The 18,979-nt window shown below is 43.0% G+C and overlaps 1 protein-coding gene across 1 annotated transcript in view; it reads left to right on the forward strand.

Moving 5' to 3' along the window:
• The window catches only part of igf2r (insulin-like growth factor 2 receptor), a gene marked incomplete at its 5' end in the record, with an annotated part of 144,593 nt that overhangs the window by 104,707 nt on the left and 20,907 nt on the right, over positions 1-18,979 (forward strand). The window contains 11 exons of the mRNA XM_083642893.1: positions 97-230; positions 1,135-1,331; positions 5,205-5,331; positions 5,785-5,916; positions 6,805-6,964; positions 9,760-9,868; positions 12,684-12,765; positions 14,049-14,182; positions 15,605-15,751; positions 16,037-16,195; positions 16,939-17,161. Coding sequence (XP_083499019.1) covers positions 97-230; positions 1,135-1,331; positions 5,205-5,331; positions 5,785-5,916; positions 6,805-6,964; positions 9,760-9,868; positions 12,684-12,765; positions 14,049-14,182; positions 15,605-15,751; positions 16,037-16,195; positions 16,939-17,161 — 1,604 coding nt within the window. The remainder of the gene's footprint in view (positions 1-96; positions 231-1,134; positions 1,332-5,204; positions 5,332-5,784; positions 5,917-6,804; positions 6,965-9,759; positions 9,869-12,683; positions 12,766-14,048; positions 14,183-15,604; positions 15,752-16,036; positions 16,196-16,938; positions 17,162-18,979) is intronic.

Raw genomic sequence — 18,979 nt, forward strand, 5'->3', positions numbered from 1 at the left:
TCACGCAGTGTGTGTGTGTGTGTGTGTCTCTCTCTCTCTCTCTCTCTCTCTCTGTCTGTCTCTCTCTCTCTGTGGTGTGTGTTGTGTGTGTGGCAGAGACGAGCAGGGTCACTCGTACGACCTGTCCCCCCTGGCCCTAGACAGTAGGAACTGGGAGGCGGAGCCCTCTACTGGTGACACCGAGCAACACTTCTATATCAACGTCTGCAGGTCACTGGTGCAGCAGGGAGGTCAGTGTGTGTGTGTTTCCCTGTTTTCATCTCAGAACATTTAACAGATATCCAACTTAAAGGGACACTTCACCCCAAAATCAAATATACATATTTTTCCTCTTACCTATAATGCTATGTAATCCATCTAGATCTTTTTGGCGTGAGTTGCAGAGTTTTGGACAAGATGTCTGCCTTCTCTCAAATATGATGGAACTGGATGGCACTCAGCTTGTGGGGCTCAAAGTGCAAATACATTTGATCATCTGCAGACCTTGTTGTGAGCTGTAGGAACCATAGCAGCAGCTAGCAGGTGTAGTTCGGTCAGAAGAAAAATAGTTCTTACATGAAACTGCTCACAGCATGGTCTGTGGATTCTCTTGAGTAACGGGGTCATGATTCCCTCGAGTTTGTTGTTGAGTTTTCCACGTGTATCTCCAAAACTCACACCAAACGATCTAGATGGATAAATAGCACTACAGGTAAGAGGACAAATATTTAGATTTTGGGGTGAACTGTCCCTTAAGTGAGCTGGAGAGGAGAAGGAAAGAGGCAGAGAAATGAGCCAAGACCCAAACGGAAAGAGCCTTTATCTAAAGGCTGAGACATGTATGTATTTGAATGTGTTAACATGTAACCAAAAAAAAAAATTTAAGCAAAGTTTACAAAAATAATTTGCAAATTTGTAGAAAGAAATTTGAGTATTGAGTTTGAATTGGAGTGAACATTTTGTGAATGTGTAAATTACATTACATAGATACACAGCAAATGATTTCAAATGTGAGGAAAAAGATCTGAGCAAACAGCTGCCGTTTTGTGAATTTGTAATAAAAGATTCAGAGTAGCAAACTGTGTGGAAAAAATGACACTCAAAGTTTGGGAGTCTGACCAGCCATCCAAAGTGTCTGTGCCATGTTTGTGATAGGCTTATGGAAGTGTCCGTCGAGCGCCGCGTCCTGTCTGAAGGCGGGCTCTCAGTATGTGAGTCTAGGGGAGGTGGAGGCGGGACCTACCTGGGACAGGGGCGTCCTGAAGCTCCAGTACACCAGCGGACAGGCGTGTTCCGACGGCCTCAGGAAGAAGAGCACCGTCATCCGCTTCCAGTGTGACAAAGACAAAGTGGTGAGAGACTAAAGCTTCCAGTGTGACAAAGACAAAGTTGTGACAGACTAAAGCTTCCAGTGTGACAAAGTGGTGACAGACTAAAGCTTCCAGTGTGACAAAGACAAAGTGGTGAGAGACTAAAGCTTCCAGTGTGACAAAGACAAAGTGGTGACAGACTAAAGCTTCCAGTGTGACAAAGACAAAGTGGTGACAGACTAAAGCTTCCAATGTGACAAAGACAAAGTAGTGACAGACTAAAGCTTCCATTGTGAGAAAGACAAAGTGGTGACAGACTAAAGCTTCCAGTGTGACAAAGACAAAGTGGTGACAGACTAAAGCTTCCAGTGTGACAAAGACAAAGTGGTGACAGACTAAAGCTTCCAGTGTGACAAAGACAAAGTGGTGACAGACTAAAGCTTCCAGTGTGACAAAGACAAAGTAGTGACAGACTAAAGCTTCCAGTGTGACAAAGACAAAGTGGTGAGAGACTAAAGCTTCCAGTGTGACAAAGACAAAGTGGTGACAGACTAAAGCTTCCATTGTGACAAAGACAAAGTGGTGACAGACTAAAGCTTCCATTGTGACAAAGACAAAGTAGTGACAGACTAAAGCTTCCAGTGTGACAAAGACAAAGTAGTGACAGACTAAAGCTTCCATTGTGACAAAGACAAAGTGGTGACAGACTAAAGCTTCCAGTGTGACAAAGACAAAGTAGTGACAGACTAAAGCTTCCATTGTGACAAAGACAAAGTAGTGACAGACTAAAGCTTCCATTGTGACAAAGACAAAGTCGTGACAGACTAAAGCTTCCAGTGTGACAAAGACAAAGTGGTGACAGACTAAAGCTTCCATTGTGACAAAGACAAAGTGGTGACGGACTAAAGCTTCCAGTGTGACAAAGACAAAGTAGTGACAGACTAAAGCTTCCATTGTGACAAAGACAAAGTAGTGACAGACTAAAGCTTCCATTGTGACAAAGACAAAGTGGTGACAGACTAAAGCTTCCAGTGTGACAAAGACAAAGTGGTGACAGACTAAAGCTTCCAGTGTGACAAAGACAAAGTGGTGACAGACTAAAGCTTCCAGTGTGACAAAGACAAAGTGGTGACAGACTAAAGCTTCCAGTGTGACAAAGACAAAGTAGTGACAGACTAAAGCTTCCATTGTGACAAAGACAAAGTGGTGACAGACTAAAGCTTCCAGTGTGACAAAGACAAAGTGGTGACAGACTAAAGCTTCCAGTGTGACAAAGACAAAGTGGTGACAGACTAAAGCTTCCAGTGTGACAAAGACAAAGTAGTGACAGACTAAAGCTTCCAGTGTGACAAAGACAAAGTGGTGAGAGACTAAAGCTTCCAGTGTGACAAAGACAACGTGGTGACAGACTAAAGCTTCCAGTGTGACAAAGACAAAGTAGTGACAGACTAAAGCTTCCAGTGTGACAAAGACCAAGTTGGGACAGACTAAAGCTTCCAATGTGACAAAGACAAAGTAGTGACAGACTAAAGCTTCCAGTCTGACAAAGACAAAGTGGTGACAGACTAAAGCTTCCAGTGTGACAAAGACAAAGTGGTGACAGACTAAAGCTTCCAATGTGACAAAGACAAAGTAGTGACAGACTAAAGCTTCCATTGTGACAAAGACAAAGTGGTGACAGACTAAAGCTTCCAGTGTGACAAAGACAAAGTAGTGACAAACTAAAGCTTCCATTGTGACAAAGACAAAGTGGTGACAGACTAAAGCTTCCATTGTGACAAAGACAAAGTGGTGACAAACTAAAGCTTCCAGTGTGACAAAGACAAAGTGGTGACAGACTAAAGCTTCCATTGTGACAAAGACAAAGTGGTGAGAGACTAAAGCTTCCAGTGTGACAAAGACAAAGTAGTGACAGACTAAAGCTTCCAGTGTGACAAAGACAAAGTGGTGACAGACTAAAGCTTCCAGTGTGACAAAGTGGTGACAAACTAAAGCTTCCAGTGTAACAAAGACAAAGTGGTGACAGACTAAAGCTTCCAATGTGACAAAGACAAAGTGGTGACAGACTAAAGCTTCCATTGTGACAAAGACAAAGTGGTGACAGACTAAAGCTTCCAGTGTGACAAAGACAAAGTGGTGACAGACTAAAGCTTCCATTGTGACAAAGACAAAGTGGTGACAGACTAAAGCTTCCAGTGTGACAAAGACAAAGTAGTGACAAACTAAAGCTTCCATTGTGACAAAGACAAAGTGGTGACAGACCAAAGCTCTCCCCAGATCGGCAGACGGTGGAGCAGCGACCGGGGCACCATGGGGGAAATATTGGACAAGTGCATTTGGGGAGGAAAATCAGGGGGAAATCAGGGGGGGGGGGGGTGAGCCAATGACCCATAGGGCAGGCTTCATCAAACTGATCACTGATGCTTTTAAAGCAACTGACAGTAGCAGGCTGGTAGCAGCGCCAAGGTGGCCTTAGGGATCTCAGGGCATCACGGCCCGAGAGGAGGGGCAATGGAGCCCATGGCCTCCATGGTCTCCATGTCATTCCCACCCTGGTGAGCATGTGTCTTCAGTCATCGGACTCTGCTCTGTAGTATGTACACAGGAATATGAATGGAATATTATACTGTATATAAGCAACTCATGTAAACACCTTCATATAAATATTGTCTTGTTTAGATTCACGTCAATAGTCAGATTATTGCAGTCCATGTACAAGTAGTTAGTGGCTTATGATGGTTTGCAAAATCTTTCAGAGCATTTGTTGTTATGTTTGGACTTGAAAATGAATATGGCCACAAAATATTGCCTCTCAGCATCTGTCTTCATAAACCGGTACTGGTCTAACACTTAATCTATAGGGATCACATCCAATCTAACTCCCAGCTACTTGGATTGGAAAATGAAGCTGTCCTGCTATCAATGCGTTAATAATGTGTGGTTGGTAATGTGGTTCCTCCTCTGGTCGTTAAGGGCGCCTGTTCAGAGGGAGGGGAACTGGTTGGAATAGCGTGAACCTCCCACGTGCTATGTCCTACCGGTGAAGCTTCCTCTGTCAGGTGAAAAGAAGCGGCTGGCTGACTGCCCATGTCTTGGAGGAAGCATGGAGCCAGTTTCGGCTCTCCCCAGATCGGCAGAGGATGGAGTAGCAACCAGGACAGAGAAATCAAATGAGCACTAATGGGGGATAAAATGGGATGAAAAATCGGGGGGGGGGGGAGAATGTGTTGGTGCACAAGCTGTTTATACCCATTAACTATTAATTTTTCACCATTTTCTGACATTTTATAGACCAAACAACTAATCGATCAAACAAGAAAATAATCATTAGTTGCAGCCCTAGGCTTCACCACAAATTTAGATTTGGGGTTTACTTACTCTTTAACATCAATAATGTCCTCTTCAGAATAGCTTAACAGATAAAATACATCACAAATGACTGTAAATTCAGTGCAGTGTAGTACTTACATGAGTTCTACATACTCATGTAAGTAGGTTACATATATATATATATATATATATATATATATATATATATATATATATATATATATATAAATATAATGCCTCCTGCTGGTGGTTGTGTTGACAAATTTGACCTAATTGACAAAGACTAAAAGTAAATAAAAATACATTTTTCTGTATATTTTTTATTTTATTTTAGTTCGTTTTGTAACACACAATATTGTTGCAGTTAGTTTTAATTATTTTCTAAAGTCTAGTTTTTGTTTTTATTTCAGTTAACTAAAATGTTTTTTCAACCCTAACGTTTTAGTCTTTAGTTTAGTTGTAGTTAACTCTAATAACCTTGGTGTTTGTGTGTCTCTTTGTCTGTTTCTATGTCTGTCTGTCTACCTGTGTCTGTCCATCTGCTTGTCTGTCTGCCTGTCTGTCCGTCTTTCTATATCCGTGTAGGACTCGCGGCCCACTCTCATCTCGGCCATAGAGGAGTGTGTGTACACCTTCCTGTGGCTGACTGCTGCTGCCTGCCCGCTCAACAGCAGCCAGCATGATGACTGCAGAGTCAGCAACCCCGCTACAGGTCGGTCACGCACGCGCACACACACACACATGCGCAGGCACAAACACGCACGCACGCACACACACGCAGGCACAAACAGGCACGCACACACACACGCAGGCACAAACACGCACGCATGCACACACACACACACGCATGCATGCACGCACGCACATGCATACGCACACACACACACACACGCATGCACGCACGCACACACTCGCATGCACATACACGCATACACACGCGCGCACACACACATGCACACACACACACACATGTCACCAGTCAAACTCATGTACGGACACACACATTCAACTCCAGTTGAAAACTTTGCAATGACCATTCACCCCAAATCCAATTTGAACGTCTTTATTCAACATTTCTTGATCCTAAATGGAGAAAAATGTGAGTTTCTATCAAATATGGGACCATATTATTGTGTCTTATCGCACTCCCCAATCCGCCCCTCAGGGCATCTGTTTGACCTGAGCTCCCTGACATTGAACGGAGGTTACACCGTCTACGACCACAAAGACACCAGGAAGATGGTCCGCCTCAACATCTGTGGAGAGGTGGCCAACGCCGGATGCAGCCCCGGAACCAGTATGTACTGTACATGGAGTAGTAGTACTAGTAGTAGTAGTAGCGGTAGTAGTAGCGTTAATCGTAGTCGTCACAGTCGTAGTGGTCGTGGTAGTGATTTGTTGGAGCTCTGCTTCAGCATTGTATTTCTTATTCTACCATGCTGCATTTCAATACAAGCTCTTTTCTTCTCTCTCTGACCTGTCTGCATTTGCTGGCTGGAAAAGCAGCTCCATAAATGAGTGATTGTAGGACTTGCATCAAAGTAAAGGCAAATGACGGTCGGGAACCAACTCATTAAGCCTGGTTACTGATTGGTCCTCTCCCTGCGTAGACGTTCAGATGAAACCTGGTTACTGATTGGTCCATGCGTATTAAACCTGGTTACCGATTGGTCCCTGCTTTAGACATTCAGATGGTTTATGTAACAACCAGGACCGGCGTCACCACTGTTTGTCATCTACAGCCTCCAACATAATGGGCCACCAGACATGTCAGGGCGGATCATAATATTGACCTTTGACCTCTGGCCCTTAGCTTGTTTTCATGTCACAGCAGAAGCTACATATTGGCCTGCATTCATATTGCATCCAACAATGGCGGTATAAAAATGTGATTTCAAGGAAGATGGCCCATCTTCATAGCACTTAATGTAACTTCCTATATTTGCCCATATTCATTGAAGTAAATATTCGGCCCATTTTCAGAAGCCACATATCTTCTGAACATTCTGACACTAAAATGGCATTTTTCAGACAGACAGATGAGGAGAAAATTAACGTTGTTCAAGACCTGTCTCTGTCTCAGCAACACACTCTTGTGAGATTTAGCAACAGGAACTCATGTTAGCAGGGAGCGATTAGCTAAAGCTAAATATGTGCGTGCGTGTGTGGTGTGTGTGTGTTCCAGGTGTGTGTATTAAGGATGTGAAAAGCTCGGTGAGCGGGGGTCAGGTGAGCAGGAAGCTGTCCTACAGGGACCATGTGCTGGAGCTGACCTATGAGGGAGGAGACCCCTGCCCCGCCAACCCTGCCCTCACACACCGCAGCATCATCCACTTCATCTGCAGGTACCTCCCCTCTCTGTATCTATATCACTGATCATTTAGCATTTATATTATTCATAACATTCACACATGTGATATTTTATTATACATTGTGTTGTAGTATACGTGGTGTAATATATTTATTTCTAATTATTGCATAATTGTAGTTTAATTTTATTATGTTTTGTAGGGGTGCACCGATCGATCGGCAAGCAATCTGTATCGGCCGATTTTGACCTCAAATATGCGATCGGCTGATTGCCGATATTTCGGCTGATTGCCGATATTTTTTTATATTTTTTTTATTTAAAAAAAAGCCCTATCACTAATCAGGCTTTCCAACGATATAAAATACAATGCCATTTGGTATTATTAAAGGGGAGAAATAATCGACCGAAATAACGTTTCCAAACTTTTTTTGAGGAGTTTATATATCGGTGATCGGTAATCGGTGATCGGTCGATGATCGGTGCACCCCTAATGTTTTGTACTGTATTGTTTAAACACAGTTACTAACTAAAACAATTACAGTTACTACATTTCAATGTATAACTTGTAAGCCTAATTCTGACATCTGACAATTCTGGTAGCAGAATTTCATTGTCCCATACCAAAACGCGTATACAATTTCACTCTTACTAGCCGAATACCCGTCCATGTGTGACTGGCCATTGAGTCAGGCCTCGCTCACAGAGTTGGCATGCAGCCTCTCTCTCCCCAAACTTCACTGGCTGATTACAACTCCGCTCACCTGTGGTCTCCTGCACTCTGGAGCACCTGTGGGCTCCTGCACTCTGGAGCTCCCCATGGTGCTGAACCTGTCTTGAGTCATTTTGGCCACTAAATTATCCATTTCCCCCCATTTACTTGGCCCTAATTAAAGGAGAACTTACCTCCAAAACACTTTTTTTCAGCTTTTAACCAATATATATGACTTTGGGGGTGATGTGTGAAGAATGCTGGTCAAAATGTCCACATTTGTGACCAAACTGTTGCCATTTTACCATTTGTATCATTGTTCAGCAGCATAACTGGCATAAGCCAATAAGGGTGGAACACTGCTTTTTTTTTTGCCCTCAAATGAATGGGATATTTGACACGTCGTGACGTCACGATGAACCAAAGACTATGGGATTTCAAGATAGTTACTCCCCTACTCCCCCTGTACCCTTTCGGCTCCTCACAACTCCAAGCCTATTCCCATGATGTCACTTGACCTGTTAATCACCTGTTAATTGATTACAATTGCCTGTTATTTTCCTACCAACTCCTATGTAACACAATACTATCAATAAACGCCACTATAATCATGAAAGGAACGACATGGCATTGTGTTGCTGTAAATCAGTCCCAACCAAAAACCCTGTGCTCTTAAAATACTGAACCAAACGTCGTCAAAGTTGGCACATGTCTTAATTATAGTTAGTTTCCCGCTGAATGTGTCATTACTTTATTAATATCTTACCTGGATAAGCTCAAGTGATGATGTTTATATTATCAGTCCGAGTTGGAAGCACTCTCTCGCGGCCAGTCAGGCGGGAGAGAGTCGTACTGTATCCTCATGCACGAGCCCCAAGCGGGGGCGCGCGCAGCAGCAGCAGTGCTCTGCCTCATGGCGGAGGCGGGGGCTTTTGCATGGGATGAGAAGTTCAGTCTGACATTTCCGCAAACAAATCTCATCGCAGTTTAGCGCACATGTAAAATATAACGCTATACTACGACGTGACAACGTGACAACGCTGCTCTAAACACATCGGCTACTATAATATATTTCCCTGCATCTCATACTGAGAGATTAGATCGGTATTGAGTTTGGACAGACTGAATCCTCCTGGTCCCATGCAGGAGCCTGTTTCGCCAGCCAGGGTCTGGGAGGAGGGAGAGGGAGAATGCAGCCTGCAACTGCGCTGAGAGGAAAACTTTTGCACAACGTTTAACAAGAATCACGAAAAGCCCCCAAACTAAAATTAAAAAGGGACTTCATGGCAAGTTGGACGAGGGAATGACGTGGAGAAATCTTGCATTGTGTTACCCCAGAGCGGGGGGTTTGTCCTATTGTGCGGTGTGCTGCGGTAACGAGCCTCGCGTCACTTTGCTCTTAGCAATAGATACAGATGCCACATACACACACATGCAGAAAAATAATTAAATTTCTAGTTCGCCACTGAATTACCAAATTGATATAACTTTCAACCATTTTGAGCAACACTGTTTCCATACAGGCCACCAGCGTTGGCTAGTTGTTGATATTTATAAAGATATTGCAGCTATAATATAAAGATATTTTCGAGGTGGTGGGCAAACTGTCATGGCGTCGATTTCCGGAGAAAATTCTTGAGCTGAGGACAGCCAAAGAGTATAGTATAGACAAGAGCATATGTCATTTCTTGGTTTTTTCCATAGGTATTTTCAAATCACTGTTCTGATACATATCTAGGGGGTAAGTCCTCCTTTAAAAAAAAATCCGGCTCCATTAGGTCACCCGCAGGGGTGCTCTTTACACTTCCTGAAAGATTCAACGCGATCGTATGTCAAATGGCCTAGCTGTGACCGAACACAATTCTACTCACTCACTCACTCACTCACTCTCACACACGCACACACACACACACACACACACACACACACACCACACACGTGTTTGTCTGTGTTTGTCTCTGTGTTTGTCTCTGTGTTTGTGTGTGTGTGTGTGTGTGTGTGTGTGTGTGTGTGTGTGTGTGTGTTTGTGTCTGTGTGTGTTTGTGTCTGTGTGTGTTTGTGTTTGTGTGTGTTTGTGTTCTTGTTTATCTTGTGTGTGTTTTTATCTTGTGTCTCTGCAGGCCTCCCACCTCGGGCTCATCCACCACCGAGCCCGTCCTCGTCGACTCAAATGCCGAGACCTGCACACACTTCTTCAACCTGCACACACACCTGGTCTGCGAGCAGTCTGTAAGTGTGTGTGTGTGTGTGTGCGCTTGTGCTTGTGTGTGAGCTGTTGATGTGTTACTCATTGCTAGCCTAGCACTCACTAACGGACTCGCCACTTGTAGCTGAGTGTTTCTGTAATATAGACAGTTTAAGACCATTTCTACTACGTTTCTAGCGTTTCTAGAGCTACTGCGTGCTGCTCACTGGTGCTGCTACTGTCAGAGCTGTTCTGTTCCTGTGCAGCTCTGGTGCGGAGCTCCTACGGCAACGTCACATGGACAAACTGAGTCATTCTTAAAGAGACAGGCGCGGGTAAAAAATAAAAATTATAAAAATAAAAATAAAGAATAAAAGATTTTCGACTTTCAATAACAAAAGTCGATCTTGATCATAAAAACGATTATTCGGAAATTCGTTGCCCATCCCTACTCGCCAACAATGCAGCAAACAGCAAAAAATATTCAGCCATGTTAACTAAGATGGCTGAATACCCTGTGCAGTCCACTTCGCTGGGATCTAATAGAGGATTGGAATGCACCTACAGTATAGTATCCTGGCCTGCCATGAATTATTATGAAGTAATGACATGTCCTTACCTACACAGTGAGAGCTATGTGTCTGCTCTTTGCACTCTGCACTCATGTTAACTCTCTGAGTACACATATCCCATGTAAAGTGTCAAGTAAGCTTGGGCGATAAAAATGTAATATTGCAATACTGTGCTGACAAAATATTATTGCAGTGTATCTCTTCCAAATTACATCACATTTATATGCTACAGTATAAGGATAATAATAATTATTATTATATTAAGATCATTTGAATAGAAATTAAATTTTAATATCAAGTATTGGTGAAAACAACTGCCGTTTGGTATAATTTGCTCATTCCTGCTATTTCCAGGAAAGTAAGCTGATTAAGGGAGCCCACCAAGTAAAAAGACACATTTTTCACATCAACTATGATTATTTTATATTTTATTTTACTCCTATCTCTAGTAGGTTATAGGTTTGTAAGTTTAGAAAATGGTACATTGTGATATTGTGGGAAACATTGTGAAAATCGATCATACTGTATATACAGATCCTTTCCAAAAAAATTGAATATCATGGAAAAGTTAGTTTTATTTCGATAATTCCTTTCAAAAAGTGAAACTTTCATAGATTATAAATTCATTACACACCAAGTGAAATATTTCTAGCCTTTATTTGTTTCATTTTTCATCATTTTGGCCTACAGCTCCCCAAAAAAAAAGTATTTCAAGAAATTAGAATAGTGTGAAGAAAATCAGCAGTTACTTCTCAGTTATGACTGACTCCAGCCTCAGTCCACTCCTTCTGAATCTCCGCCAAATTTTTGAATCGTCTTTGCTTGATAATCCGCTGAAGCCCACGGTCATCCATGGTATTTCCATGATATTCAAAATTTTTTGGAAAGGATCTGTATATCGAATATCTGCCCATTAAGTTAGGGTGTATTCACACCTGTAGGTCGTTTGCTTTGTTCCGATTCAGGTACTTAATTGATACAATTGTTGCATTTGTGCCTTGGTTCGTTTGTGTTCACACAGCCACAAATGAAACGGTCCAAATAGTATTGTCAAACTTCCTGGATTGGCCAGCAGAGACTCTGATAGGCTAATAGCCTCTCGGGATGGACAAAATAATTCCCAGAGATTTTCCTATATGATTATAAAAATGCGTTTTGTTAGACCTACATTTTAGGCTATGTCGGGCGTCCGCCGTGCGAAGAGAGAGAGAGAGAGAGAGAGAGAGAGAGAGAGAGAGAGAGAGAGAGAGAGAGAGAGAGAGAGAGAGAGAGAGAGAGAGAGAGAGAGAGAGAGAGAGAGAGAGAGAGAGAGAGAGAGAGAGAGAGAGAGAGAGAGGATCGGGAGAGAGAGAGAGAGGGAGAAAGTTCTTTATTTATTTATTAATGTATGCTATGTAAGCCTATGTATTTATTTAGCCTATTTAGGCTATTGGGAATTTGGAGATAGAAGATCAAAGACCCTCGCAAATTCTGCTATTAGGCTACTATCACGGAGATGAGGATTAGCCGAGACATAGGCTATATGAACACCTGTCCTGTCAGGAATAAAATATTAATAAATAATTTAATAATAACGGACATTTCGAGGAAGACATGCAATCAGTCTGATTGTCTGATTGAACCAGACAATCTTATCACAAAGAAGGCTGGCTCTGATTACCACGATTTGTTTTCATTTATTGAATGGAGACCAGAGAGAGCGAGAGAGAGGGAGAGAGAGGGCGGTGTGCTGCGCAGCACACCGCACGCAAAATCGTAGAGATTCAACACATTAACGTTGCTTCCCATGGTCCGAGGTAAGTTGATTGAGTTCAAACTGCTGATGTGATGATCCAAAAATCCCCCAAAGTTTATCGATGCAAGTCACAAGTCGCCAAAACAGGATCTGAAAGATGTTGTTTTTAAACGATAAAAATGTTCGTTCTTCAGGCCATTACGCACAGCGCAGCTGACTACGGCAGCTGGTTTATCCAAAAATGCGCACCGTTTACTGCTGTTGTGGCGGATCGAGGTCGGCTCACGTTCTCACCACAAACGAACCGCACCAGAGTTCGTTTGGAAGCGGACCGAGACCACCCTTTCTTGGCGATCTCGGTCCGCTTGTTTTGTCCCGCATCCGAGTGCGATTGCTGTGTTCACACTCCCCCAAACGAACCGCACCAAGGGGGAAAATGCTCTCCGTTTCGGAACAACTGCTCCAAACGAGATAGGTGTGAATACACCCTAACAAACATGAGCTTAAGCTTGAAAAGCAAAACATTTCTTTCTTCCTTGTTTCATCTTGAAGGTCAAATGCTCGGTGGTGAACGGCTCGGCTCTGATAGACCTCACCCCTCTGATCCATGTTAGCGGCTACTACACTGCAACAGGTCAGCAGGCCGACGGGCCGCGTCCCAACACTGTTCTGTCTGTCCCTCTGCCCACTTCTCCTTCACTTTTCCTCCTTTCTTATGTAAATGTAACACCTTAAAAGTTCCCACAGGTCGTTGAAATCCTTGAAAGTTTGTGAATTTGAGAGAGAAAAAATGAAGGCCCCCGAAAGTTTTTGATAATAGACATAAATAGGCACGGGTAATTGAAAATACTTGAATTGATAGATTTTGGGCAAGAATATAAATTGTTGTAGAAGTTCTTTCTATCCACCTTATTTTTGAATGCCCCACTGTAAAATAATTATGGGTACAAGTTCCGGTTTAATGTGACTTGATTGTTGCAGCTTGCCATTTCCTTTGTTATACTCGGCTGTATTCAGACCCGAATTATAAACCCGGAAACCGGAGTACGTTATAAACATTATAAATACAGTCATGTTATAAACAACTAACCAACGCTGGAATGCGTATGGAAACAGTGTTACTCCAAATGGTTAAAAGTGAAATCAATTTGGTCATTCAGTGGCGTTTTACTGCCATGTAAAGTAACTAACGTTAGCCGCTAGCATTAGCAACAGTAGCTGACTACCCATAATGCATTACGTTATCCCAGCACCCGAACGACATTTAATGCGTTAAAAAAAACAGATTTCTAAATAGCCGTTATTTTTGATAAACTGAGCACACAAGGGTAATCTAAATGGTTACTTTCACCGTCTACATTTTTTTCTAAACTTATAAAAGTGACATATTACCCATTTACGGCTGTAGAGCAGAATGGCGCTGCTGTAAAACCCTCATAGACGTTTTTTTTTGGTCAAGTTAAAACCGTCTATTACACCGGAAGAAGCACCCATAGGCATCATGGCAGCTAGAAATAAGGTGGATATATTTTTTGTAACTTGCCATGTATCACAGCACAGTTGAGTTGAGATGTGTTCACACATTCAAGCCTCTCTCTCTCTCTTTGTAGCAGTCGTCTGTGAGCCTCTTTAAAGCTGCCAGTTCTCATTGTAAAAAGTCTCAGTGTTGTAACAGTAATTAAACCTTGATCCCTGTCTCAAACTATGCCGTGTTGGCTCCTTGAATTTGATGGATTTTATTTTTTTCTATTTTATATTACTGCTCTATTTTCCTTCTTTTCAGCAGTCAGGATAAAGCCCCTCCATGTAGAATTGGACCTCAGTATACTGTGCAATACGCGCTAAATGTTCAGGATTGACTTGGAAAGAAGAGCTGATCAAACTTGTCCTTGTTTCTGTTTGTCACGGTCCTTCCAGACGAGGACTTGGACCAAAGCGACGGCTCTCCAGACTTCTACATCAACATCTGCCAGCCTCTCAACCCCATCCCTGGGGTCACCTGTCCCGCCGGGGCTGCCGTCTGTATGGACCCTGACAATGGACCGCCTGTGGTGAGACACACACACACATTCTCCTTCACCCCTACTTTCAGACAGGGAGTGGGGGGAAATTTCACTTTCGCTTTACTCTCTGAAATCTGCAAACGAAGGTGCTTCTTCGCAGCCCTTGGTCATTGGCATCCAATGTTCAGTATACTTTAGTGCTGGGCAATATTAACAATTAATGAGTACAATTTGACCTTTATTTTTTTACACACTTTTGAAATCGGAGAAACATACCCAAAAAAAGAGTCTAGACAGTTTGTCCTGCTTGAGGGCTGCCTCTGAATATTGTAGTCCAGCCAGCCTCAGTGTCAAGTGGTGTTCTGCAGAGTACTGAGTCTGTACATCCCTTTATACGAGGGATCAGCCGAGCAGCATTTTGGTAAACAAACCGCGTCACTGGGTGGCAACGGCAATGGAACCCTAAGTGGCGTGAGGCTTGATTGTCTGACTCTAGCCAGCTAACTCTGTTTACATTTTAAAAACTGCGACGGTTCACACGACTTTAACACGACATGCATATATTATACATCAGACTCTTGAGCTACTTCTGCTCTCACTCAGAATGTCAAAATATAAGTGATGTGATGTATAGTTTTTGAGATATCAACGTTTGTTTGGCACAACTCATACTATTAACTGCCGCGGGGTTCCGCATTACTGGGTGGCAAGTGACATCATGCTGATTCGTCCTATATTGGTGTGAATTCTGTCTGGTTGGAAAATCGCCTGCAGCGCTCTCCATCTACTTTCACTTTCGACAGCAGGTTGGCAGCTGCAGGCACGGCAATGCGTCCTCTAGTGGCTATATAAAGCATTACATGTGCTTTAACCTCTACAGCTAAAACTGGAGGCAAAAGCACACTCAGCTATCGTCATTGTCTTACTGCTGCTTGCTGGTAATGACAGTTAATCCCATGGCCAGAAAAAAATCCCCAGATTTGTCGCTAACGACGTGAGTCTCTTTTCTCCAGGAGGAGAGTCTGAAAGAAAAGGTGTCCCCAGTGCGTAACGTTACGTTTTGTGAGGCTGAGACAGTGTTGTTGTGAGCAGGGAGGGGTTTGGCTCATCTGACTGACTGCAGGAGAAAGGACTGTATGCAGAGTAAATAGACCGACAAACGTAACCGCTCCAAACTATTCTCTGTGGTTCACCTGACATCTCTACTGTACCTCGCTTGTATTGGAGACTATATTGACAGCTGTGTTGGACTGAGAGCAGTTAAATTAAACATCCGGACCATGAGGACTTGCTGAGGAGCTTCTTTCTTTTTATACGGTCTCACCGGTAACACCGGTGTTGTCACGTGTTTATTACCCGGTGGGAAAATGTCCACACCGTGGCATCCCTATCGTACCTGCTCTCTGTTGTCCCTTCTCTTCGTCTCTGGTCTCATGTCTTTGTTTCCTTGTCTGTCTCCGTCCCTTTCAGGACATCGGGAGGACAACCGCCGGTCCTGAGATCAACACCGCCAACGAGGTGTCAATCACCTACGCCAGCTCCACCCCCTGTCTGTCCAACCGCACCCAGAACTACACCTCCAAAATCATCTTCACCTGCCAGAGAGGCCTGGAGCTGGTCAGTCTACAAACCTCTTGAATGCATTTGATAACATGACTGTCATACTTACACAGACACATCCAGTCTGATTGAATCGAAAGTGATTTCGACCATTTCTAGGCCTCAAAAAGTATTTAACATTAGGTAGATTCAGGGACCAATGTACTGACAATTACTCTTCCCCCCCTACTATAGACAACATTGACTGGACAATATCTGGATTTTCATCAAATAAATGATCTGACCCATATGTCACTCTGAGACACTTCGGTGACACTTCCATGTGTGTGTCTCTGCGTGCAGGGCTCTCCCCAGATGCTGAGGCAGCAGGGCTGTGTGTTTGCGTTTGAGTGGGCGACCCCGGTGGTTTGTCCGGACGCCACCCAAACCAGGGGCTGCCAGCTCCGAGACTCCCAGCTCCAGTTCACCTTTGACCTGTCGCCGCTCACCGGAGAGGTCCAGGTAAGCCACAGCCCACAGGCTGGAAGGGCTGATCAGATATGAGAATAAGGGGCCTTCATGCTTGAAATTCCGTCTTGCAAACCACACTTCAATCATGAGAGACCAGTTGGTAAGGTTTAACAAGCAGCGTTATTCAGCAAATGGCATGGCAACTACTTTGGCATAATGACTCCATTGTAAGATGACGTTCCTCTTGTGGTGAGAGCAGGGGGCATCTGTCTAGGCGAGGATAGAGAATTCCATTAAAACAGCAATAAGCCATTTCAGACCTTAGAACAAATCCTGAAAGTAACCCTTTTAAACTGTTTAAACCAGCACCATGTTTAATGCTATTCCTGTGATTGTTCACTTTAAGCTCAAACTTTAGCGTAACTGTGAATTGTCTGTTTGACAAGGCATCTGCAGGTCTTTTAAAACTCTGAAAAGAAATCTGGAAATGAAGAATCTAAATATAAAGTCCTTAAAAAAAACTACATTATTACAATATCTTGAATATAAATGTGTTTCTTTATTTTTGTTTTTCAATTGGCCTCATGTTTAATTCTAGGTAGCATTAAAAAGCATTACAATCAGCTTTCTTAAAACCTGCAGGGTTATACACTTGTGTATATGTGTTGTCGGCACACAATTGCACTGCTTAAAATTGTCATTAGCATTATCATATGACAACGGAACTGGCACCCTAGGTAAGCATTACTGTTGTGATGAATTGTGGTAAGGTACAGTAAGTCTCTGTGCGCTAGGTACCGGCGGCGGTCGGCTCAGACACCTACCGGATCAACATCTGCAACTCAACAACAGAGCAAGCCTGTAAGAAGAGCGCTGTGTGCCGCGTGTCTGGAGCCGGAGCAGGAGCAGGAACGCTAGCCTCGTCATTTGGCATCAGCCAGATCATGACCATGGACTTCAGACACGAGGAGCAGGCCATACTGATGCAGTATGGAGGGGGAGACCCTTGCCCACCATGTAAGTCTACGTTGAACTTGTTTGCTTGCCACACCCTGAACAGGCCTACGTCATACAAGTCATACAAATACATAGAGGCCATTTACACCTGGCACTAACATGCATTTTCTGTCATCAGATTGCAATCGGATAGTGCTTGACCACATTAGCCTGATTTAATTTACACGTTAGCATGCGTTTTGGGTGATTGGATTGCAATCTGATTGCAATCCGATCACCCAAAACGGGTGTCCTCTCAATCCACATACAGTTGCTGTATGCGGATTGAGAGGACACATTGCATTTACACTTGTGTTCAATTGTGGTCGCAATGGGTCCCTGACCACCTCCGGAGGTGGTCAGGGACGATCGGATCGCAATTTGTCTTCAATGTGTCTTGGGGGTGTTTACACCTGTACTTTCAAGTGGTCATGCACTATCTGATTGCAATCTGATCACAGAAAACACATGTTAGTGGTGTAAATGGCCTCATGCATATAGATTACATATAGATACATTTAGCCTTTACAGGGCAAAATAATGGCACAGCAAACAGTCAATCCGTCTGTCGTGGAAGATTGGATCTTTCTCAAGAAGGAAAACCTTTATTAATAGGATGGAAATAGAAAGCTATTTCTCATTCAAGGAGAACTCCACCCAAAAACAATGCTGATTTATTTTGCACATGATCTCACACATACCTAAAAACTAAACAGTTTTGCAGGCATTCATTTAGTTTGACAGTTATTGAGAGTTGATTTGAGTTTAAGTTGTGGACCAGTGATGTCATTCATGCACAAATGGCAATGCTAGATTCATAGGTAAATGAGAAGATGGGGACCGCACTCGAGGAATATCGTTTTAATTTTCTTTAGCAACAAAGCGTTTTCGGCCGTCCGGCCTTCATCAGTGTGCAAATGCAGAATGGTTGAAACAGACAGGTCTTAACTAGGCTGTGACTGACAACATGACAGGTGGGCACAATCAGTAATTAGCACAGTTGATAGGTAGACTTTATGTCAGACATGACCATGAATGCGTAATGGCTATGGTGTTGATACAATTATATCCTGGATAAATACATTATGTAAACATATATACATATTACAAAACAACATTTAAACATTTAAAAATCTGTATGGGAATCAACTGTAGCACATTGGGAGTATCAGGTTGTATAGAACCGTTCATAAATCATTGTACTAGTCATTATTGATAGACGAGTGTTTACAGATATAGGCTATGTCTCCAGCTACAGGAATGGAGTCAAATTAAACTCTTCGTTCATACCAGCAGGAAACATGGATTGGAGCCGATGAATCCATATACATTCCCGCTGCAAAAGGACTTGTTCATGGTTACCACCCCTTCTATTAAGATATACCATCTCCAAACCTATACACTTAAGGTCACTGATTTTATGATCCATTTCGTTAAAGTGCCGTGCCACGGGAGAATTGATGTCGGCCCGCTTTATATTGCTTCTGTGTTCGTTTAGCCTAACTTTTAATTTGCGGGATGTCTGTCCAACATAATATTTTTTACACTGGCAGAATAATAAGTATACTATATGTGTAGAATTGCACGTTATTAAAGATCTGATCTTGTAATTCTTTCCAGTATGGGAATCGTGGAATGTATTTGTTTTAACCATGTGGCTACAAGATACACAGGTTCTACATGGGAAGCTTCCATAAATAAAAGGCTCTGGCCTTGAATATGAGTCCGCTTTAACGAAGCGGTCTCTCAAATTTTTCGCCCTCTTATGCGTAAAGCGGGGAGGGTGTTGGAAGCGGTCATTTAGGGTTCTATCGGATGATAGGATGTGCCAGTGTTTCA

The sequence above is a fragment of the Poromitra crassiceps genome (genome assembly GCF_964638095.1).
Source record: "Poromitra crassiceps genome assembly, chromosome: 9".
NCBI classification, from domain to species: domain Eukaryota; kingdom Metazoa; phylum Chordata; class Actinopteri; order Beryciformes; family Melamphaidae; genus Poromitra; species Poromitra crassiceps.